The sequence below is a fragment of the Hippocampus zosterae genome, chromosome 11 (genome assembly GCF_025434085.1).
Source record: "Hippocampus zosterae strain Florida chromosome 11, ASM2543408v3, whole genome shotgun sequence".
Lineage (NCBI taxonomy): Eukaryota > Metazoa > Chordata > Actinopteri > Syngnathiformes > Syngnathidae > Hippocampus > Hippocampus zosterae.
The window spans coordinates 5,902,155-5,927,464 of NC_067461.1; the positions used below are offsets into that span (position 1 = coordinate 5,902,155).

Below are 25,310 nucleotides of genomic sequence, written 5' to 3' on the forward strand. Positions count from 1 at the left end.
TATTAAATCAGGTTTAGTAAATTAATTTAAGTCTAGTAATCCGTCATTTTGTCATGGAGAAAATTTGGCAAACTGTACAGCGATGATCCACAGAGACAGTTGACATTAGTCTGCAGTCACTAAGCCACACAAGTCACTGTTTAAAAATAAAAAAGCACGAAAAAATACGTTAGGCAGCGAAGCCATGAAAGGGGAACATTGTTGTAGCGAGGGACTACTTTAATACATAACCCTGACGTCATCAGATTGAGCCGCTGTAGTGATTTGCGCTTTTTCGTGCCTTCAGACCTTGTTACGACAAAAACTCATTTGCGGCTCAGTCGCTAGGTTACCGCCGTTTGGTCCCGCCTTTGTTCCAAATAAAACTGTTTTTGATTGGTCTCGCTTTCTCGTGCCGTTAAGCGACAGCGGCTGTCGCGTTGCCATGTCAATAAAGCGGAATCTGGACACTATTTTTAGTGCAGTATTTTGAGAAATATGCGACGAAACTCTTTGTAAAATTCCGAATGAAAAAATCAAGTAATTAATGCATCGAGGCAAGGAATAAAGACCTGGGAAGGGCATGCTTGTAAGTTGTTTCTCTTCATTTTTAACAGCGCTGACTAGCTCGACGCGGCTGCTTTGCTAGCCAATAAACGCCAAACAACTAAATTAGCATTTTCAATATTAACATTTTGAATGTTAAATTACCCCTAGCTCGAAATTTATCTACGTTAAGGTTTGATACCAAGTACACTTGGCCACCGAGAGACCTTTATCTAAACGAAAATTATTTCCTCAAAGTTAATTGTTTTTTTTAGCTCAAAAATAATAATGCAAACAAATGACATTAAATATGCTGTCTTAAGATAAATCCAACCAATAAAAGATCAGAAATGACATCTGTCTTTGTGTAGTTAGAAAATGTTGCAAAAAAACTGAACACCCGTTGTATGACATTTGCCTTTCAGCTCCTTGTTAGACAGCAATTTGTACAGTATGTGCCGAAACGTTTAACACTCGGACATGAGCATTGAAAGGTTCCACAGTTCTCATTAGGTTCATCCTTAAATTTAACCCAAAAAGCTCAATGACCGTAACGTTTTGTGAATCGTGTGTGTGTGTGCACGGATCCGTAGTAACCGCAGATTTTATTTACTTTTTAAGTAGCGTTCATCCACTTGCCTTGTCTGACCGCTCCAAAATGGATGCAGAAATGGATTCTCAGAGAAGGTAAATTAAAAAAAACACTTGTGATATTTGAGTCAATGCACTCTGCTGAATCTTTTCTTCTCGTGTTTTGTTTGTGTTCCAGTGTGACTGGTGACAGCCAATCTGAATGCAGATCTGATGAGCTCTTCTGCAGATCCCCGGAACAAGACGGAGACGTTCTTTTACAGGGAGACACGGCCTCTCAGACTTTAATGGACTGCAGCTCTTTAAGCGGGTTCAGTGATCCTGCTCTTGCAAACATTCAATGTAGTCCAACCCCCGCTCAGTGTTCGAATGGACAAAAATCAAAGAGGCCCAGTTCTCCCGGCCCTCACCCGGTTAAAGCAACCTGTGTCGCCGTACACTCACCCAATCCTAAACCCACCTGCTGCGCGAGCCCGCGGAAGGGCCCGCAACCTGACGACGTGGAGATGCAAAGTCCAAACAGCCCCGTAAATAAAACGCTGCTCGTCAACAGCTCGGCAGGAGATGGTGCCGCTTGTGTCGAAGAGTGTGCAGAGACCATGGGAGACAAATCTCAGCACTTTGTTTCAGAGCTCGACTCCGCATGCTCGGCCGCAGGAACCGGAGATTCTGTGCTGGCAGATTGTAGCGATTTATCAGATGTAAGCCAGGAATTGATTACCAAACAATCAGGTGCTACTTGTGAAAGGTATGACATTTCTGGAAAGTTTCTGGTAAATTTCAATACGAAGCTCAACTGGGGAATTTTTTGAAATACAGTGAACCTTCGCATATTTGTGTTATGATTTTGCATATTGGTATAATACATTTTTAAAAAATTATTAACATTAACTGTTATGAGCTGATAATCTTGTCCTTTCAATATTTTTGTGCTCAGGCCAAAGCAATTAAAGGCAAGGCAAGTTAGCTTTATTTATTTTGCACATTTCAGACACAAGGTAGCTCAATGTGCTTCACATAATTAAAAATATAACATTTAAAAGTGTAAACTTTTTTTTTTCAAAGCCTCAATACTCGACATTGAGAAAAAGCATCTTTTTTAACCGGGCCTTAAAAGCATGCACGGTTGGGGCCGACTTCATTTCTGTTGGCAGCTAATTCCATTTGTGTGCAGTATAACAGCTAGCTGCTGCTTCACCAGGTTAACTTTTGACCCTGGCCTACACTAATTGACCCCAAGTCTGCAGACCTCAGAGCACTACTCGGTGTAGATTTCATTCACATTTCTTTTGTGTATTGAGGATCAATACAAATGATATATAGACTCGTAGCAGGACTTTTTAAGTTTGACTCTTCAGCCAAAGTCTTGAGTATCATCAGGTTGCTTCTTGATGGTGGTGTTGGATTTAATTTATCCATTGTGCTTCTTCACCTTCATTTGCAATGTCATGTTTTGTTGGCAGTCCTTCCAGTGTTCCATCCCCTATGCATGCCGTGACCAGAGGATGGCTGGGGACCCCCATAGAGGAGCTGAACAGGATGCCCCAATGTGCTCCCCCTTTGTCTCACCTGAAAGCCATACCTACACACACCGTCACAGTAAGGGTGAGGGAACCACCTTATCGGTAATCACTTCTGTTTTCAAGCCATAAATTCCAAGTCTTACAGTGCCCTCCATAAGTATTGGCACCCCTGGTTGAGATGTGTTTTTTAGCTTCCAATTATTTTATTTTTTTTCTAAATAATATGGGACCTTAATGGAAAAAAAGAGAAAAATCCAACCTTCAATACAAGTGCATTTATTCAGTGGGGAAAAAATCCCACATAAAGAAATAATTATTTGACATCAAATAATGTGTGTCACAATTATTAGCACCCCTGGTGTTAATATTTTGTACAACCCCCTTTTGCCAACAAAACAGCACCTAATCTTCTCCTATAATGTTTCACAAGATGGGAAAAGACAGAAAGAGGGATCTTCAGCCATTCCTCTTTGCAGAATCTCTCTAAATCATCCAGAGACCTGGGTCCTCTCCTCTGTACTCTCCTCTTCAGCTCACCCCACAGGTTCTCAATGGGGTTGAGGTCAGGGGACTGAGATGGCCATGGGAGGAGCTTGATTTTGTGTCTGGTGAACCATTTCTGTGTAGATTTGGCCATATGTTTAGGGTCATTGTCTTGCTGAAAGACCCAGTGACGACCCAGCTTCAGCTTTCGGGCAGAGGGCAACAGATTTTGATTTAAAATGTCCTGGTATTTCAAAGCATTCATGATGCCATGCACCCTAACAAGGTTCCCAGGGCCTTTGGAAGCGAAACAGCCCCACAGCATCACTGACCCACCCCCATACTTCACAGTGGGTATGAGGTGCTTTTCAGCATGCGCATCTTTCGTGGTACGCCAGACCCACTTAGAGTGTTTGTTGCCAAAAAGCTCAATCTTGGTCTCATCTGACCAAAGCACACGGTCCCAGTTGAAGCCCCAATACCGCTTGGCGAACTCCAGACGCTTGCGTTTATGATTGTGAGTGAGGAAAGGTTTTCTCCGTGCATGCCTCCCAAACAGCTTGTTGGCGTGTAGACAGCGCCTGATGGTTGATTTGGAGACTTTGTGACCCCAGGATGCTACCATTTGTTGTAATTCTGTAACAGTGAGCTTTGGAGATCTTTTGATTTCTCTTACCATCCTCCTCACTGTGCGTGGTGGCAAAATAAACTTGGCTCCTCGTCCAGGCTTGTTTACCACTGTTCCAGTTGTTTTGAACTTCTTAATTATTCCTCTCACAGTGGATATGGGCAGCTGCAGTTGAGTGGCAATCTTCTTGTAGCCTCTGCCTGACCTGTGAAGGTCGACGCACATCTGCCTCACTTGTATGCTGTGTTCCTTTGTCTTTCCCATGTTTAAGAGTGGATAAGAGAAATGGCCTCGGTGTCACGTCATATTTATACCCCAGGGAGACAGGAAGTGATGAATTACTAATTAAATGTTCCTACATACTCTGGTAAACTTTGTAAACTACTGTAGAAATGACAGAAATGCTTCAATTATATTTATTTCCTGGGAATTGTTAAGGGTGCCAATAATTGTGGAACAGGTGATTTGATGTCAAATAATTATTTCTTTATGTGGGATTTTTTCCCCACTGAATAAATGCACTTGTATTGAAGGTTGGATTTTTCTCTTTTTTTCCATTAAGGTCCCATATTATTTAGAAAAAAAATAAAATAATTGGAAGCTAAAAAACACATCTCAACCAGGGGTGCCAATAATTATGGAGGGCACTGTATCTTGGGCGCTTTTTTTTTTGCCCTCCGCCTTCTGCTAACACGAAATACGATAATCCAACAGCTCTCCGACAACTGTCCCTGAGAATACATCATGTGTGTTTGTCAATGTTACAGACAGATCTCCTCAGGGAGGGAGAGGTGCCTGTCCCGTACCCCGGCAAGTTCAAAGACGCTTGGGATGACGTGTCCGTCAAGATGCCTTGCTCTGAGAAGAATCTGTTTCCACTGGAGACGGAGGTCCGAGATGCACGCGGTTTTCCATCATAAATTAAAGCTTAAGTTGGAGTCGTAACATTGATAGCATGAAATATGTCGTAGGATGGAGGCGGTGTCCAGAGTCGGTGGGAATTAATCCACTCGGCCTTGCAAGGAGGGTTCAAGAGTTCTCTGGATGTGAGGGTAAGTCTGACTTATTTCAGTAGTTCAATTGAAAAAAATGAAACTGGTATGTTTTCCTGATTCATTAAAAGCTGAGGAAAGTGTTGCGCTTTTGAAAAGGCGAAATTCCTACTTAATGTTTATATGGAAAATAATCTCTCTGTTGACTAGAACTGTTGAAATTTTTATATATCTTTTGTGTATCTTATGCATGATTGTTTTTAGATCGTTGAAGCAGACGAGATCCACCGTAATTTTGATCGCAATTTCCGTCTCACTAAAATAATTGCAGTTTGTCCTTTCAAGAGTGTTGCGATATCCACAAGGTGGCAGTCTTTGCAAAAATATCACCCTACAGTTCATCTCCTCTTGCTTGTGGTCCCTTGTCCCACAGTGCCTTTCATCTATGCGTTATTTTTATTCAATTCTACTGTGCTGACATATAAGAAAAACCTTTATTAGTCTCAACTGACTTTTGTCTCATTAGGATGCTATCTTGCGATACAACACAGCCCATGCGAAGAAATGGGACTTCACCGCCCTCAACCTTCTTTGCACAGAGGTGAGCTGCATGCTTGAATAAGCGAAACAAAAGTTTTTGCTTCCCACCAAATATGCCAGAAGCACATCATCTTCTTGTAAGAGCTTCTCTAGCAGTTCCCGTTATTGCAAGTTATTGCTGGCATGATGATCCAAATGGAGAAATTCCGATTTTATTACACTTTTGAATCGCATTTAACGTATTTCGCCGTCCGCGCTACAATTTCAAACACGCCACCACTGCTAAATATGGACCTTTCTTAATGGTCTTTTTAAAATTTCTGCTCCTTGGACTAATGTCTACGTGCGAGTCGGAGCTTGAGCAATCGATTGGCTGCATGAGCCACTTTATTGCTTCACCCAATTTCATTAAAAGGGTCCATCCCATCTGAAAATTATGCTAAGTAAGGTCTTCAAAGTTGCCCTTCCACTGACTTTGGACTCCATTCTAACATAAGCGAGGCTTTCCTTTGCATTCGGTTTCAGAGAAAAAAAAAAGTGCTGCTAAAGCGTTTTACAAAAGCTTACAAGAGAGCATGTAAGCTACAAAATGAAGGCACATTATCAGAACATAAACTTCAAAATGGGCTTTTTAGAGTAGTTGATAGTATTTAAAGGAAGCAAGCTTTGATTTAAAGCAAAAATTCACTTTGGGTTTGATTCGGCCACATTACATTTTTTTAAGCATCCTTTTGTTGTAGGTTTTTACAGTATTCTCACGATGATGCCCTCACACATGGAGAAAGGAGAGCCACAGTAATAGATTCCGATTCATTGAGCAGTGAGAACAGTAAAACAAAAACACAAACGAGGACACCCTCCAGGCACGGCATCTGAACGGCACACCCATTATTGTGTATTTTATGCTCTGAATATCATTTTTGTAGTTTTCAAAATGAGAGTTTTTTTTTTTTTAATGTCTTTCTTTATTGTGGCTTTTTACTTGTTGCTTTTGGGTCTATAACACATTCCCCATTATAAATGGAGTTATATACTGCGTTGCTCAGATAACAACGTTCAATTTATTCAATTTAATGAACATTCAGGATGCACTAAATAATTGTCCAGCAATACTACAGGCAAGCTCCACTGATTGACACTCCCCTCGTGGCTGTAGGAGAGAAGATTAAAAAAGAAAAATCATATAAATTGGGATGAGTCTGTAAATTGTCTTTGTGTTTCTCCCCTGCCAAATGAAACTGTCACAGTGTCACTTTCTGATAAATGTCTGAGGGCCCAAGAATGGAAGCGGTCCAGGGCTTCAGTACAGCTGATACCCCGAGGGACTACACAAACATTTGTGCTTTATCAAGCATTTCTGACTGGTGTTTGTCACACGCTATCACTTATTTGTCGTTCTGACCCCGCACATCTGTTGTTGACGAAATAGAAATCCATTCACGCGTGGAATTCACCGCGGATCTTGATATCATGACACAATATTGGTTGTGTGATGTAAAAAGTCAGTTAGGATTTGCATCAGTACAGTATATGGGGGGGGGAAAATAGCAAAATCTCTGCCTGGAAGCCTCACAGTGATCATTTTACTCCACAGACTATGTCACTGTAGACTCAGGCTGCCTTTTGTGTTGAAATAAGTTGACTAGCCAAGAGGAAAGCGTGCGCATAAGACATAACGTACCAAGTGTTGGATCATTAAAAACAAATAAGTGGAAGCACAACTAACAAATGTACTACAGTGGCACGTCTAGAATTGCCAACACATGCTATACATTTTGCACCACAAATGCACATTTGTTTGTTTGTTTTTTTTTTAAATCACAATTGATGGTACAATCGCTAATAATTGATTCCAATAACACTTGATGACTGCAGGCGCCGATTAGCTACTTTTATAGATATCCTGAGATGTTGACAGTAAACGTTGGACGAACAATTTTAAGCCTGCAATGAACAAATTCACACCACTCGGAACGCTTGTTTTGAAATCGGATGAACATAAAAGTCAACTAGATTTTTTTTTAGCGGGTTGTGTGTCACTTTAATCCACTGACAGATGATTCAGTTAATATGTAACAATATCATGAGTACCTTCGCTCTGCTCCTACAGCCCGAGCGATACCATTTATGGTCACCAGCTATAGCTTGTGTGGGAGATCATATTTCTACCTTCTGCCACATCGACCATCTATTAGTCCCAAGGGAACGTTTTATGATGCCTGCCAGCTCATTACTTCTGACAGCGTTTAGTCAGACCTGCCCTGCTGCCATATACAGTAAACGCTCCCCGGACAAATTGCCCAACGAAGACCTCTGCGGTGAAAATCAAGCCACCGTGCCTCTCTATCTCGCTCTCTCTCCCTCTTTCTCGCCGATTGGTCATTTGCATTCGCTCCAGAAAGTCCATTTAATCAGCCGCTCCGCTTACCTTGATAGAATAAGGCACGTGATTGATAAGGGTGACATTTGAAGCCAATACGCTCATAAGTGATTGCTTTGTAAATCTGGGCTGTATGACGGAGTGAGTGTGTTTATTTTCGAGGGAATCGCTGAGGCAAGCTGGAGGCTGAAGTACGTGGCTGCTCCCTTTCCTGATTGACTGAGTTGTTCCATTTTGCGACGCTTATCGTCAATTGTGTTGAATGACGTCCGCTTGGTCTTTCATCCCAGCTACAGTACTTTGTTGTCACGCCTCCCCGGGGACGTCAGTCAAGCTTTTTATAAACCCTCCTGTTGGATCCTGAGGGTTTTCCTACCCGGAGAACATGATGGGAAGACGACTAATTAACAGTAGAAGCTCGACGCTGGTCGTGACTTTTGCCATCTGAAGAAGCAGCAGCCGATCTGATTCTTTTAACTTCCCACAAGTCTCTCACCGTCAATTTTAGGCTGCTAGTTCTTAATCAAACACGTCTTGTGACGAAGTCCTCCAGATAGCTTCAACTTCTTCAGTGGCTTCACGGCATCTGTTCTCAGCGTTTCGTTGCTGAAGCGAAGCGCAAAATTGGCCCAGAGACAACATCAACTTGTGTTATTGTTATTGATGTTTTGTTGAGAACCGAGACGACTGTTATATTGGCAGCAGGGTATTGGGTCGTGAACATGGATTGCTTTTCAAACCTTTTCTGACTTTCCATCAAGACGCTGGCGATGCCTCGGCTGATTAAAAAAAAAAAAAACAACCAAAAAAATAAGCACGTTTTCTAAATTATGATACACCAAAATGTAAAGGTTCTCGACTTAATAAATACATGGCACCAGTCAAAGCCACTCATCAGAAATGGTATTAATTCAGGAAGAAGAACAGCATTAGATCAGGGCAAAATATAAGCACATATTGTTTGTCAGACCTTGAATTGAATTTGCATACTTAACAATACGATCCTATTTCATCCTTCAGTGTCTGGAGCATTGCGAGGTTCAGCACCTTTACGAGGCCGTGCTGCCTTCCATGGTCAAACTGGCACTCAGTGCTCCGCGCCTCTGCACTATGGTACGTGCTGCGTTCTTAATATATATACATATATATTTTTTTCACCCTGTTCGGAATTCTTCCCCCCCCAAAAATGTTTCTTCGTATGATGGAATTCAGACCGGAATGATATTTGAAATCAACTTGATTTCAGGGAACATTTTCATTCAGATATGATCTTCATTTTTGAAAGGGTAGAAATGAAGGCATTGTGATGCCCTTGCATGTGGGCAAGGTGAGCCGCAATCGCTGATGCACTTTGAGCCCTTTATTGAACGGGACAAACAGTCAAACACGCAAATACGAAATGAGAACACTTGTAAGGATTCCAGCTCCTCCACGCACTTGGCCACGCCCCTTAGAGGCACACAGGCAACACACTAATCCTGCAGTTGATACACTAATGACACTTTATGAAACCGGTTCGTTTTTGTACGGTTTATCGTTCTATACGAGACAATGCTGTTTTCATTGATCAAAAAACAATCGGCTTGACCTATTCAACGAATTAAACGTAGGACAAGGGACAACTGAAAATTGTGTCCAATAATATTTATCATCAACATTCTGCGTTAAGCCAAGCGGATCTTTTCGATTATTGAGACAAACCAGGGTTGCAATTTTTAACCTGGCACTACGCTAATTTGTCACGACGGTAAAGAATCCTTCTTCCCAGAGGTTTGTTAATCCCGTCTGTCGCCGCTTCGTCCGTCTCAGGCCAGATGTTCAGCCTCGTGTTATTAGAGCTGCTATTGATCCGCTAACCGGGGCAGTCCCGGGAGGCTCTTTTGCTCTAATCAGCCAAGACAAACGAGACTCCGTGTCTGACAGGGCGAGCGTAGGAAAACACAGACCTTAATTACTTCTTCCCATTTATTTAATGGAATCCTCGGTGTGTCCTGCTTGTTATACGGCCGTACTAATCATCCCCTCCCATCAGCCTTAGAGCCACACGATCAAACTTGCATCACCTTGTATGTATCTTCAGTGTCCCTCCTTGGACTGCTCCCCACTTCTGATTTGTCCGTCATTTCTATTGACATAATCCTCACAGTCTCCCCCTTTTTTGCGGTGGTCGTTCTTTCCCCAGCCAATTCCCCTGCTGAAGTCACGGATGAACCATTCCTTAACCATGTCTCAGGAGCAAATCGCATGTCTTCTGGCTAACGCCTTCTTCTGCACGTTCCCGCGACGCAACTCCCGCAAGTCGGAATACTGCAACTATCCCGAGATCAACTTTTACAGGTGAAGGCACCTTCCACTAAATCCTTGGCTTCTTTTGCTTCATCCCCCGCGCAGGCCTTTAAAATTGTTAATCCTGATGTGGTTTCTTCCATCCTCAGGGTCGCTGATTGGGGGAAAAAATGTATTAACGAGCTCGATCAACATATTACAACCTGCTCCAAATTCTGAGCTCTTCAATTTACAAGCCATCACTCGGGTTATATTTTTTGCAATGTCTTGGGAGCGAATATTTCCATAAGGGGGCACTAGTGCCTTAAAAAAAACTTCAGTAGTTTTCACAACTGTGTCCCAATGTTACACCACAGAGACAAATAACGTTTGGTTTCAATTCAGCGGCCTACTCATCAGTTTTTCATGAGCGCAGAATGTTCTTGGAAAATTTGGGACTCTTTGAACCGAGCTTAGGCTTCCGTCTCACTAATTGTGGGAATCCGCAGCCGCCGCTCCTTGGGATCATCCGGAAAGGATAATTGGCAGTAAATTATTTTTGTTACGTTGCACTCTCATCTGTCTGTAGTTTCTCTTCATTTAGAAAAAGCTTTTATATGACTTCCTGTTTTGTTTATAAATACTATATGCGTACCCAATACGTTATCTGGGATATGAGTCATTCATAAACAAGCACGGTTGGCTCTTTAAATGATATGTGGTTCATAGCCATGTTGTAATCCCGTTAAAATGCCATCTGTCTTATTTTATTCACAGCCGCCTCCTTACCTGGTGGACATAGTCCAGGTTTTGCCGCAACTCAATTTTGCCCTCGTCTCTTTGAGGAGCCATCTTCCTTGTCAGTGACGTGGTTAATAACATCCGGTCTGTTTGTCTTTTTGCCTCATTATGAAGTTGCAAGGAGTTGGACAAACATCAAGATGTAAAGCAGTATCGTGTTTTTTAGGGGAATCCCAGCAGTGGAAATCTTGCTTAAATTCCATGAAGTTCATGCCTCTGAACACAAAACATGAGTAATTTGAAACGACAGCGTATTTTTCCATTCACCGATTCTGGGAATAAGTTATGGTTTCTTTTGTGTTTGACTTTTTTATGACAGTATTGAATGACATTTTCTCAAACAAGGGCCGGCCTCAGTAATGGGTTACGCAATACTTTTAAGAGCGGAAGACGCTTTCGAGGCCAACTTTTCTATCAGACCAAATGGCCCGTCTAAATGAAGCGCTTCTTTTTATTCAAACATAGTTCCGTCGTATTCAGATGTCGTAAGTTGGTGCCAAAGTAACACATTTATATTAACCTGAGCACAAGAACAGCAAAGGGAGGAGCTTTTCAGCAAATCAATGGAGGATAGCGTTGAATAGGTGAAATAGTATCGAATTTACAAATATTCGAGGGAGCACAGTACACTTCAAGTAAAATGGTACTTATATTTAATATAAGCCTGCGTGGGTTTTCTCCGGGTGCTCCGGTTTCCTCCCACATTCCAAAAACATGCGTGGCAGGCTGATTGGACGCTCTAAATTGTCCCTAGGTGTGAGTGTGAGTGCGAATGGTTGTTCGTTTCTGTGTGCCCTGCGATTGGCTGGCAACCGATTCAGGGTGTCCCCCGCCTACTGCCCGAAGACAGCTGGGATAGGCTCCAGCACCCCCCGCAACCCTAGTGAGGATCAAGCGGTTCAGAAAATGGATGGATAATATATATATATATATAGGCGGCCCGGTAGTCCAGTGGTTAGCACGTCGGCTTCACAGTGCAGAGGTACCGGGTTCGATTCCAGCTCGGGCCTCCCTGTGTGGAGTTTGCATGTTCTCCCCGGGCCTGCGTGGGTTTTCTCCGGGTGCTCCGGTTTCCTCCCACATTCCAAAAACATGCGTGGCAGGCTGATTGGACGCTCTAAATTGTCCCTAGGTGTGAGTGTGAGTGCGAATGGTTGTTCGTTTCTGTGTGCCCTGCGATTGGCTGGCAACCGATTCAGGGTGTCCCCCGCCTACTGCCCGAAGACAGCTGGGATAGGCTCCAGCACCCCCCGCGACCCTAGTGAGGATCAAGCGGCTCGGAAGATGAATGAATGAATTTAATATAAGTTAGTTATATCTGCAGTTCTGCAGAGTTTAATGACAGTAAAGGCTTTCTGTTCGATTCTGTTTTATAAACTTTTTATGATGGGCTTGGTTTTGGGGACAGGCATTTATATTTCCAGTGCTCCAATAGGAAGCATGGTTTAAAAAAAAAAAGTTATTAGCATATGCACTGATTCCAGTTTATATTTCAGTTTTATTAGCGGTCTGTCCTGAGGGGTTTCAGTGGTATTGTTCAGTGTCTTGACCTGTTATCTGAATCTTTATCCTCCGATCCCCGTCATTTGTGCAAGAAGGTTTTTTTGTTTGCTTGTTTGTCGTGCCCCCCCCCCCCCCCCACGCACCCAATGTTAGCAGCAGGCTAAACAAAGAGGGCCGTGTAATAATGTTAAGCATCGATTCCAGTCACAGAGCCCTTCTATCGCTTGCTTGAAGATACTTTGGGCCCCCACCTTCACTATCAGCATTACTTCCTGCAGCATATACCGAGCCGAATTTGTGAGACGATGAGACAAGACAAGCAGCGCAGTCCAAAATGGACGCCGGATCGTTATTGCTCAAGCTCCCACCCCCAACCCCCCACCCCTCCAACCCCCGGCTCCATTCCACGCTTATAATTGAGGGAGTGTCCATCACTTTGCTTATTGGCTACAGTGGCGCTCCGTCTTGGACAGGCAGCGCGGCAAGCAATCTGCTGATTGCTTTTTTGGCAGAACTGTCGAGGTTTGTCCTCGTTAAGTGATGGATATGTTGGAGAGGGGAGAACGGAACGCTCTTCAGCTGCTGTTTTTCCCCGCTTGAGAATGAAATGATGTGGGACAACAATTTGATATCCAAACTGACATTTTCTTTTTTTGTGTGTGTTGTCAAATAAGTAAATATGAAGTTGCCTGTTTCATTTACAAACATTTGTAAACTTGCAACTTGTTATCATCGGACTGTCAGAAATTGCCAAGCTTACTGTTTTTATCAGCTATGGATGACAGAAAAAAAAAGAAGCTATGGGTCTCCTCTAAATCTACACATATTGTTTTCAGCCATAAGATGGCTCTTTGGTTGAAACAACACTTTATCCGCAGGTTATTTGAAGGCTCTTCATCACGAAAAATCGAGAAGTTGAAAACCCTCATCTGCTACTTTAGGAGAGTTGCGCAGACCAGTAAGCATCAGGAAATCACAATACCTTTTTTTTCCTCCCCCCCAAAAAGAAAATATAATTGAATGAACATGTTTATTGTTGTCTTTTAGGACCAAAGGGCCTCGTGACATTCACAAGACAAACAATGAGCACGCTTCCAACCTGGGAGAAGTATAACTTTTTTTTTTTTTTTTTTTTTTTTATAGAAAAGTTATGACACACCCCAGAAAACTAACATTTTTATTGTATTTTGACTATGAATGGAATTTGGGAGTCACGGTATGTTGTCAGCAGTTTAGAGATTGAAAACAATAGTGATTTTTACAGACGCATACCATGGCAAAAAAATAAAATAAAATTTCAAGCGCAGTCTATCCATATTCGGACAAATGTAGAATCGAATTTGTAATTAGTGATAATGAAATATAGCCGAGCTAATCATGTGTGACTTGACGAGTATTGCTTGAATGTAATTGTATGATTTGCAAATAACACTGTGATTGAAAAGTGTCCTTTTTCTTTGTTCAAGCTGCCAGACTCAGCTGACACGCTTACATATCACTTGCGATGGGACAATCGAGGATGACGGTTATGGGATGCTGCAGGTATGAAATCCGTTTAACGTCAGATCTACCCAGTCTTTGCAAGCAAGTTTGTCATCTTTTAGCTTAACGAAAGCCTTACCGGTTGATGGCCATTAGCGTTTCACATGAAATGCGGTTATGCACCCCTCGTGTCTGGTGCAATGGATTCATTCTTTTTGCCACTCCTCTCATTGGTCTCGGCATGGCAAGTGTATTTTAATTCTTTGCCTGACAGCTCAAGTATCCACATGAGTCGCTCAGAGATGTCTAAGGGGGGATAGCAAAGACCGTGGGGTACAGAAAAAGAGATTTGCATTGGGGAGGGAAGAAAAAAAAAGGATGGCTTTTGATCGGACGGCGTCGGCTGTCATTCTGTCAGAGGAGGTGAGATTGAAGGATGAGGAGGGGTGAGGATTTGGGTGAACGAGGTGAGGAGAACGGGTTCAAAACACACGCGGGTTGGAAACGCACTCGATGTCACAGGGGATTGATGCGGCCGCGGGCCAGTGAGCAGGACCCTCCCTCTGACAGACACGTTTGAATAGCAGCGTTTCCATTCAAATGCGCTGTGCTGCCAGTGGGTCAGCGCACATGGCATCATATCAAAAAGATACACAGTTGTTAGGAAGAATTGCGTGAATTCTTTGGAATTTTTTGCCCTAGATAAAATTTGATATGATGTTTGTCTCATCTAAATAATGCTGCACAAATATTCACAGTTCTATTCTAATGACTTCTCCAAAAATTCATCTTAGTTGACGACTTAGAAGGCATTCATTGTGATGAGAATGGAGGTGTTGGTTAAAGTTGGACAAATAGTTTTGAGCATACAATTCTCAAGAAGCATTGCACAATGTGAACCTTGCTGCGCACAGAAGAGCTCGAAAATTACCGGTTGCAAGCTTAACACAAAGTTGGAAAGGGTCACAAAAGTATGTGGACAAGCCTTGATGAGATTTGCCTTTTGTGTAACTCGGATCACATTTTGCAAAAATGCAGGTCATTCTAAAGGTCTTCTTTTAGGTAATATTTTTTCTACATTTTTTCCACTATATTGCTCTGTTTACCATTCATTTCAGCGCTACGAGTTTTTATGGATCAAACATGCATGATCTTGCTTCCTCATTTGATTATCCCCCAAACAGGAAGCAAGCATGTGACCTTTATCTGGATTAAATGAGCACAGTGGGTGGCAGGAAATAAGGACATACTAATTGAGGCGTTCATCTCCATAACGGGAAGTTCAATCTCACTATTCAGCCCGACCGTATTGAATAGACAAGACGGTATACATTTTGCTTTTTTTTTTTTTTTTTTTTTAAATGTAAGGAGAAGAAAAGCATTTGCGACTGTGCCGTTGAGTAATAAAATGTCCTTTTTTTTCCCCCCCTCGCAAGGTGGACTTTGCAAACCGATTCGTAGGTGGCGGCGTCACGGGACATGGCCTGGTCCAAGAAGAGATCCGGTTCATCATCAACCCCGAACTCATTGTTTCCCGTCTCTTCACTGAAGCACTGGAGTACAACGAATGCCTCATTATTACAGGTAAAAGGTCATAGGACTGGCTATGATGGATGACCCGATTTTTTTTTTTGGGATGGGGGCATACAGTGTAAGAACAAGACTTTAGAAAACATAACATTTTTAAAAAAACTTAATTTTAAGTATGGGAACAGCACAGTTAATAATCTAGATTTAAAAGCAATTACACTTTATACCTTCATGTTATTCACTCTTGGAATATGCAAGTACAGAGAAAAAAAAAGAGCTTTTAAGGGTCATTTTGAATGGCGCCTTGATATTTATATTTTTTGATCGTGCTTATTTTTTTCCAATTGTGCACAAAATAATGTTTATAGTTGTTTTATAAGTACATAAAACAGGAAACACCTTCATATACTCCTCTTAAGGGTGGCTTATTTATAGCTGTGCCGCAGGATAAGCATATTTATGCCGATTTCCACAAAAGGGTGTTGAGGTAGATGCAGACAGATGACGACACTCGGGTCCAGTGATATCACCAAACACACACACACAAAGACAGACCGCTTAATTCTCTGCCGTCAATGTAAAAATCGACTTTTATCTTAACTAGCCGTGGCCAGCGACACAGTGGCGCCGCCCTGTCTTCTTCGGGACATTCATCTCTTTTCCGAGTCACCTTCAGTTGTTCGTCACCGTCCTCCTCCGAGCCTCAGACCATTCCCACCTCCCTCCCTCTATCCCTCCTCCTCCTCCTCTCCACTTAACTTTATTAAATTTGGACAGAAAGGAATTTATAACCGCACTAAGGTCATCGCTCCACTAATGGAATGGGCCAGTTACGCCATACATTCATTAAAATGACAATATTCTTTGCACGCATGCAGGCTTTCCTATGATTCTCAATCCAGACTCTTAATCTTGTTTTGTTTTTTTGTTTTTTTTGGGGGGGGGGGTCCAGACATTTGTACACACCTTTCTCCTCTGATCATATTCTTCACAACCGCGGGTCTTCTTGTACCTTTTCAATGTGACGTCGGTATTCCTCCACGGGGGTGTTGTCGGACCGGAAGGTAGAGAGAGGAAGCACCCACGATGTAATCTGGTGATGGGAACCTTTTATGGCAGGATGCTGTAAAGAGGTCCCGGAGAGTTTCCGGTACAAATGACATCAAGGTGATTGGGGAGGGCAAGCAGCTCTTGTCTGTTGATTAAGGGAAGGATGAGCAGCTTGTTCCTGGAAGATTAAGTTGCTTGTTTTGTGGAAATGAATGCTTCTTTCTTCTCACTGGACTTTTTAAGAGCATCTTGGCGATGAAAAATTTCAATTGTAGCACGATTGTTGTTTCACACCCTGCCTCCAATCACAGGCTTTTTTTTCCCCTCCTTTGGGAAAAGTTCTCACAACGAGCCATTTTCCCCCCCCCATGTGTTTGAAATAAAATCAATGGAAAGAAATGAGAATGCAGCGATTTAAGTAACTGAAACTTTGCTCTTGAAACTCAACTTTTTCCATTTGTAAGGAAGGTTCAATGCTAATTACGGCCCCTGACTGTTGAAGTACCTCACACTCGATTGTGGCATACGTCTGAAGGAACCGTGTTTCTGCCAGTGGCTGCTAGGTTATAATTAATCAACAATCAACCGCTCACAATCAACCGAATCGTTCAAAGCCAATCGACCTGACTTTATGCCCATAATAGATTACGGTAATACTTGCGCCATGGTAACTGTCATTTACTGCTTGTGTTACATGTTCAAAGGGGGGCTCACAATAGTAGCTTCTTCCATTTGAACCGTTTCTGCCTATTACGAGTGGAAGCTTTTTATTTCAACCCCAAAGTAGATTGCTGATGAAATCAGAGGCTTTTATTGATGGCCATGCGATCCTTGCTGATACTGCGTACGCACTGAATTCGATTTTGAAAAGACAAGGCCCTGAAACACATTTAGGCCCACGTTGTGCGCGCTCAAATATTTATGTATTGGTGACATTTTAGGGCTGCCTCTCAAATATGACGCTTCCAAGATGCTTTTTTTTAATGGAATTTTGGGAAAGACTGTGGAGTCTGACTCGAGGGGAAATTTGGGGTTAGACATTTGTACAGCGGTCAAGGTCCACTGTTGTGTTTATCAACTATCAACTTCACACAATCGACTTGATCAAAATGGTCATTTATTTGTTTGAATAGCATGCATGTCGCTTCTGATGGCGCTACAGTCATACCTCGGTTTTTGACCAAAATCCGTTACAGAAAGCTGTTCGAAAAGCGATTTGTTCGAAATCCGAAGCTATTTTATTAGCCCATGATTAGAGGCTAATACACTTTGCAGAAATAACATAAAAACAGTCAGATTTGCATAAATCACAACAAACACGTCTGCTCACAATGAACGCCACACGAGGAAGCGTCACTTCCTCATGTAAGGAAGCCAAGAGGAATCAAATGGCATATTCGGATTTGTTCAGTTTGGTGGAAAAACGGGTTTCGGTCGTAATCCGAGGTGAATTTTCTGGTCGAAATTTGATTTGGTTTATAACAGAGACGTTCGAAAACTGAGGTTTGATTGAGGTCTGTTGTCAAAATCTGTTTCCCTCGAATGTTTTTTTTTTTTTGTGTGTGTGTAGGTGCTGAGCGGTACAGTCGATATTCTGGCTATGCTGAAACATATAAGTGGGATGAGTGCTACAAGGATGAGACACCGAGGTAGTCTTTCGCACTTACCCTGATAGTTTGTATTACCCTTTGTCAGCCCAGTTACCTGTTCAAACGACCGGGGGTTTGAAATCAAAGTCTCTCTCTTTCATCGAAGGGACGACTGGCAGAGACGGTGTACAGAGATTGTGGCAATTGATGCTCTGAAATACAGAAACTTCCTGGAGCAATTTCTGCCTGAAAAGATGACGAGAGAGCTCAACAAGGTGAGAAAAATGCTTTTTTATTTCGGCGCAAACAGATTTGCCCTCGTATTAAGGTGACATCAAAATCTTAGATTTATGTAAAAGGATCTTTTCTCGGGGCCTCGTGGTCCTCTTTCCTGCTAAAGCTTCGGTTCCTCCCGCTTCTCTTTCCAGGCGTACTGTGGATTCTTCCGAAATAATGCCAACAGAAAGCACTTGTCCGCAATAGCCACTGGCAACTGGGGCTGCGGCGCTTTCGGCGGAGACACGAGACTCAAAGGTACCATTCGATCAAAGCAGAAATGTGTTGTTCGGTTGTTGTTGACGATAAAGACGAAGGCAACCATTTTATGTCTTTGATATTTGAACAAATGAGCTGCATCAACAAAACAGTTGTTAACTGGGAAATACTTGACGAACTAGCTTAATAGGCTAATGGGTATTTTCATCGATGTGATGGTTGTCCTAAACATACATGGAGTAGCAGCGCTTTTTTTTAAGCACTACACGTGACCCTCTCAAACCCGCCTCTCTCAATTCATCGCTGGCCCGTGTGTCAGTCATCCGTTTCTTTCCCACCCTTTTATCGATCTGCTGACACACGTTTACACTTTCCATTATATTGCCGATTGATTACAGGCAAGGGAGTCCATAAATCGCACCCCCTGCGAACTCGCGCTACATCACTCTTCATAAGCGAGGGCCCACTTACTGTCCCGGGGAAGACTTAACACCGAACATTTTCTCCCAATTGCTAATGGTCAAATGTGACACCGTTGGGGCAACATATGTTCAGTTCGCACTCAAAGAATGAACCGAGTGACATCATCACGGATCCATGTGCTTGCTATGCATCAAAAACTTTCATATGTACAGTATTAAGAAGCAGTTTACAGACATCCTTTTATTTTTTTATGTCTGCTGAATCCTGCACCCATTAGCTTTGGAATTAGCTTAGCGTTTTATGTCCACCTACTCTGACATGAGCCTGAGCTATATTTTCGCAGTAAAGATTACAGCCCTTTCCATAATGATGTTTTGAGTCCTGCTTTCATTAATCTGGAGTTAATACCCAGGCTGTTAAATATTTAACGGTCCTAATTTGCTATAAGACGGAAGGCCTCGACTAGTGGGCTTCCGGGCTGAAGGCATCCCTCGTTTTGGATCATTGACCAATTGCTACCAAGCTCTCATAATTTTAGTCAGCTATGGCTGAACAATATGGCCTGAAAGTAAAATCACCCCCGCCCCCCCCCCAACCCCCCCACACACACCTGATCTCTGATTCTGATTGATTCTTATTTCACTTGAAAAAAATAAAAGGTTTTCATGTCTTATCTTAAAAGCAAATGACAAATGTTATTAAAAATGTGTTTTTTCCCCCTCCCCTCAAGGGTCTATTTGTCCTGAGAACAAACATTGTACAAAATTTTAATGCTAATACACAGAGTTAACCTCCAGAGTAAGAATATAAATTGTTTAAAAGTGCTTCCAAATGGCCCCTTTCACACACGAGCAGGATTAAAAGGTGCTGCTGCTTAAACAAAACGAACTTCAGCCCCTGAAAGATTAAAAAACATCCTCCTCCAAACAGTACACAGCAATCCAGACAAGTGCCAGGTAGTTTTTAATTCAAATTCTGACCGGGAAAAGACGTGAGGTATGCCCTTACACAGAAAACCATAATACATAAGCTATTTAAGAGAAAAGAAAAAAAAATTACTGAATTGATCTATGAATTGCCCAGCCCGATTTTAGTTTGTCATTACTTCGTTAACTGAAGTCATCTCCAAATAAGACAGAACGATGCAAGTCGGCCGCCGTCGGCCCGGCTTTCCCTTTCAGCCATCTCGCTTTCTCTTTCATTAGCCCTGATTCAGCTGATGGCAGCAGCAGAGGCGGGCAGGGACGTGGCGTACTTCACCTTCGGAGATGCTCTGCTCATGCGAGATGTTCACAACATGCACACTTTCTTGACTGAGAAACAAGTCACCGTGGGTAAGACTGAACACCCCTTTTTTTTCTTTTTCCTTAAAGCTATAAATGGCCTCTAGCGTCGAACAGGTCATAACGTACAATTTTTTTCCATTCGGACAGGAATTACGCCTCTTAAAGTATTGAAACTTCAGATAGTATTTTGCTTTGTGTGACAATTTTTGGGGAAATATCAGGGATCCATATGAGAAGGAAAAATGTTTCGCAAATCGAAACAAATGCGAGGTTGGACCAGCATTCTGCGAAGATCCAGTATGGTTTGTTCAACTGAGATTCCACTGCATTTCATTAAATCCAGCGCCCGCCTGTAATGGAGCTCTTATAGTAGAGTATGCAATAAATACGACTTGGGACGATATTAGCCACGATTGAGCTGGTGAAGATTGAGAGGCTTGTCCTTGCTGCCACTATTAGCGCGCCAGTATACGAGGGGGGGGGGGGGGGCGGCCCGTGTACATGCTAAGTTATTACACCTCACAGGCCATGTCTTTTCCTTGGGCCCATCCATTTAGCGTCAGAGTGGATTACTGGTGACCCCAGAATTCCCCCCCCCCCCCCCCCCACCGACCCCCTCCCCCACTTTTCATTTTTTTTTCTCCCGCTGACATTTATTGAAGCCTTTCAGAGAAATTCCCCTCTGGCTATCCATTTCCTAAAGTGGAGCTGCAGAGACGCACCAGCACGAGCACAAACTTGCTTTCATTTAATGGGTTTTATTTTGTGGTATAATCTTATCCCCTCTCGGTCGTTTTTTCACTCTCAACCTGTTTGTTCTCTTTGTATCTGTCACCCAAAAACCTCTCCTTCCTTGTCTGAACATGTCATGCCATGTCCCCCCCTCCTCCCATTTCCATCCTTGCCGTCGCTTTCCAGGGAGGCTGTACGGCCTTTTGAACCAATACTCCAATTTGGTTTGCAAGAACTGCCGCACCAAGAGACCCGATGTCAGCTTGTACGATTTCATCTACCGGAAGGTCTCTTCCCCTACGACCACCGATGCCTTGGACTCTGCTAAGGACTCTGGGATGTCCCCTATAAAATCGGATTCTCATTAAAAAAAAAAACCCTAAAAGTCCCAAACTCCCCTCCTCCAGGTTGAGAAACCTCAGTCGTGTGCTTACAATCACTCTTCCAAGTGCACCTCAATAATTAAAATATTGCAGAAAACATTCATTTCAGTAGTTCAATTAATATGAACCACAGGCTTGTCACAAAGTACGAAAGATCCGTGAGAACTGTCGTTTATTGATTGAAGGTTTCTCCATCAAGAACCATTAGTCTAAATGAAGCTCCTCCGCTCATTTCAGCATCGTGCCAAGATGTCGCTACATGATGCCAAAGTCATACTTTTATATTCGAGACAGTCACCCAACAATAAAAGATCCGTGACTCGCTGTATTCACTGAAAAAAAAATATATATTTTGCTCCCATCACTCTGTTAAACCTTTGTGACTATAGTTAGTAGAGATGATGGATGGATGGATAAAGAACAATAAAAATCCATCTCAAAACTATTACAGTTAGCGTAATAGCATAATTGCCCAAGGCAATAGAATATACATATGATCCCAACATTTTTTTTTGTCTTTTGAGATCTGTGATCCAGATCATTGTCATCTGCAAAGGTTAAAATCAAGGCAAACTGACTCTGAATAGTAAATTTTTTATTACTTTATTTTCCGAAAACTTTTTAAAAATGACCCAGGCAATCATAACGAGAATCAAAATTCAGTCCAGCCCACATTAAGCAGGAAGTGGCCTTCTGAAATTCTGTTGAATAATATATGTTTCACTTTTCGAATGAAACTACTGAAATAAATGAACTTTTTAGCAATATCCTCATCGATTGAGATACACCTATACCCTTTAAGTTTGTGATTCCTCCAACACGCAAACTACCAAAACACAGCCTTGCCTTTCTTGCTGGTGGTGAGTGTATTGCAAGAGCCTTGTAGTCGTCACCCCATGTGGTGAAATGTTTCCAGTTCATAGCAATAGAAAATCCTTGTTGCTGTTCGGCCTTTTTGACCATGCAAACGTGGGTCGTGGAATGTGCAAGCTTTCATTCCCGTACGGTTGATGACAAGACACCCAAACGTTGTTTTTCCACTACAGGGTATCGGCTAGATTAAGCTCTAAGTAGCTCTACTCGCCTCAGTTTAAGGATGGGAACTGCAAAAAATAAAAAATTGCAATGAATGCATTGGGCCTTCATACATGCTAGTGACCTGCTAGCATAAAACAGCAATGGATAAAAACGAAACTAATTTTTCGAAGTCTGAGCCGCGCAGATGTATGGAGACGAGGGATGCAACAATATCAAAATATGGAACGATAGCTTCACGGTTTTGAGACCATGGTACACTATTATTGTGGTAAACAAAAAACATGGGGTAAAAAATATACTGTATATATATATAATATGGAAAATGAAGCACCAGGAATATTTAAAAAAAATTCTTACTGTAATATTGCTCAAAATTTTCAATTGCAAAGAGGCGGTGCAGGAACATTGAGTGATTCAAGTCATGAGCAAATGTAAAGAAAAAGAAACTTTATTCTGAGTGTCTTCTTTAAAAAAAAAAAAGGTAATGTAAACCTTCAATGTCACAATTGGAAAACCGTGTTCAGTTTATTGCCTTTAAACTTTTAACTGAAAATGTAAAGCGATTTCAACAAGAATTAAAAAAAAATCTGTTCTGTGTCCCTTTAAATTGTTTCAAAAATTGAAAAACATTGTGAACAAAACCTTTTCTTTCTGATGCAAATAATTATTCACCGATGTGTCACGCTGTTGTATAGCGCCAACTACTGCCTAGGAGGACTTATAAATGTCACATTTTCTTCGCCTTAAATATTAGAGGCTGGTATCGGCAATCTCCATGACTACCCGATCCTCCAAAATAGGCTTGATATCGGCCCGATTCAAAACCTGGTATCGGTGCTAGCTAGCCCATCCCTCAACGATTTTGAGAAATAATCTTACAGCGATTAAATTTTTCCCTCTTTATTGCAATTATATATTTCACAAACACAAGCAAGAACTTGTATGGCTACTTGAACCGAGTAGGATTGGAAAAGATCCATTTAAACACGATCAAATATTCTCCACATGCATGTTTGTGGACACTTCATCCGAGATTTGGTGATGCTCCACTGTTGTCAGTATGATCTTCTCTTTTCTCTATTTTAGCGAAAGTGGCCCCTAAAGAGGCAGTGAGTGACTGAGAGTGACCGCGCTGTAGTCCATGCATGGGTAACATACCGTATATCTGATCAAATACTCTACACATATATGCTGCTCTTTTATATCTTTGTTGGACATTATTTATACAGCACAACAGACTATTATTATTGTTTAAAAAAAAAAAAACACCCTCCCCACCTTATATACAAAGTGAGGGACCCAAGAAGAATTGCACGTTGTTTTTCCACAGCATTTACGATTGACTGTCAATGATGCAGGGACACTATTTAATGATGCTTTGGTTCCATTATCCGGTGACGATTGTCAATGTATCGCATAGCACTGTAACTGTAGGTTTCTCGGTTGCACTCGTTTCATTATGGTTTCTTAATTAAAACACAACCCTGCTCAAGTCTCCGCTGTGTACGTGAATTATTCATGGGCTCATTGAGAAACGACAAAAGTTTTATCGCCGACTTTTCAAAGCCTACCTCGGCATCGCCGATCCGTCACTTGAATCGATCAAAATCATGCATTATTGAATGAATGACGTGGAATGTGATAGATTTCCGTGAGGCCCGCGCGCGTGCCCATAGCTACCCACGGCAAATTCAATTGGGCCTTCATACATGCTTTATTAGATTAATTAGGCTTCCTAAGTACCCTCACGACTTGGAAATCCATAAACGGTACAGAGATTCGGCTGTCCTAAGTGGATTACGCATAAATACGCCTCGAAACGAGACTTTGGTACAAAGTCACTTTGGGGATGTCAGACCCGGACACTGTTGACATTTTGCCAAGTAGGATCAGCTTGTTTTGCGCCGTATTTATTTTGCTTCTGTCCTCTAAATTAACGATTAACTTGTTCTCTGAGCTTTGATCACCAGAAGTCGTTGCTGCGGTCAACAAAGATTCCACGTACAGGCGAAAACGTCCGCCTGATGTTCTTTGGTTGCATGAACAAACTTGAGACATTTTGGGGGATTGTTGTTTAATCCCAAGACGTGATGGTAATTATTCTAAACAGGATGTGATTTAACACAGAGCCTGTAGTATGTTACCCAGCAGCGCAAGTCTTTGCAACCGCCGAGCCTATTAATAAAACGCCAGGAAAGAAATGGCCCTCGCTCCGTCTTTGTCAGACGGCTGAGTCGCCCCGACAAAATGGCATTTCTGTTCATAATTGCCTGACCCTACTTTCTGCAGGTCATGTGGGGAGCAATGGTGAAGACGCATGCAAATAATAAGGCTGCAGGTCGCCAATATTGGAGAGGATGGGGAGATTTAGAGCATTCTTATTTATAAGAACATCTACATCGTTTTTTTTTTAATTGATAAAAATGTGAAGAATTTAAGATTTTATGGTTTGTCATCAATGATTCCATCGCTCTTATTGATGTTTTAAGGTTTTTGCTGCGGAAATGTTTCAAAATATGTATCAAGGTACTTTCTACAGGTATAGTATTTGAAGTCATGCCATGAGTCAGAATAACCAGTGTGACAATCATGGGAATCCGATTTTTCTGCGGATTCTCATGCAACATCTCGTATACCTTTTTCCTCTTCTTTTTTTATTTTTATATCCCTCCCTTTTTTTTCCACCCAGCTCGCAGCCAGCAAGTATGAATGATGAAAGTCAAAACGAGAAGCAGCATTTTTAAATTGGGCTCGGACAATTATTGGATTGTTTTTTAGCCCATCAATCTGAAACCACTTGCCCAAAGGCCCTCGCAACCACACCTCCACCTCCAAAGTTTTAACAAAGCTTCTACAAATTGTTTCTTCCTTCGGTATGTGTTTTGTTCTCTGGCTTCCTGTCACATTCTAGAAACATGAATGTTGTCTTCATTGAGGACTAAATTGGCCATTGTGTGAAAAATGTGAGCGTGAATACTTTTATTTATTTATTTATTTTATGTCTCTGTCCTGATGAACTCGCAACCGGTCCATAGTGTACCCCACTTCTCACTTGGATAAAGCACCACAAG

At 42.1% G+C, this 25,310-nt stretch overlaps 1 protein-coding gene across 2 annotated transcripts; it reads left to right on the forward strand.

Moving 5' to 3' along the window:
• Window positions 1-51: 51 nt before the first annotated feature.
• On the forward strand, window positions 52-23,734 carry parga (poly (ADP-ribose) glycohydrolase a). 2 transcript variants are annotated; one of them, XM_052081260.1, is made up of 18 exons: window positions 52-568; window positions 1,147-1,212; window positions 1,295-1,864; window positions 2,580-2,721; window positions 4,518-4,640; window positions 4,722-4,802; window positions 5,269-5,343; window positions 8,683-8,775; window positions 9,845-9,999; window positions 13,110-13,189; window positions 13,279-13,339; window positions 13,698-13,773; window positions 15,150-15,297; window positions 17,864-17,942; window positions 18,049-18,157; window positions 18,311-18,416; window positions 20,006-20,134; window positions 21,005-23,734. In XM_052081260.1, the coding sequence occupies exons 2-18, from the start codon at window positions 1,184-1,186 to the stop codon at window positions 21,184-21,186; spliced, it is 2,238 nt and encodes a 745-aa protein (XP_051937220.1). In that variant the 5' UTR covers window positions 52-568; window positions 1,147-1,183; the 3' UTR covers window positions 21,187-23,734. The 2 variants fall into 2 exon arrangements, with proteins under 2 accessions (XP_051937220.1, XP_051937221.1); XM_052081261.1 differs by having other exon boundaries at window positions 1,150-1,212.
• The last annotated feature ends 1,576 nt before the right edge of the window (window positions 23,735-25,310 follow it).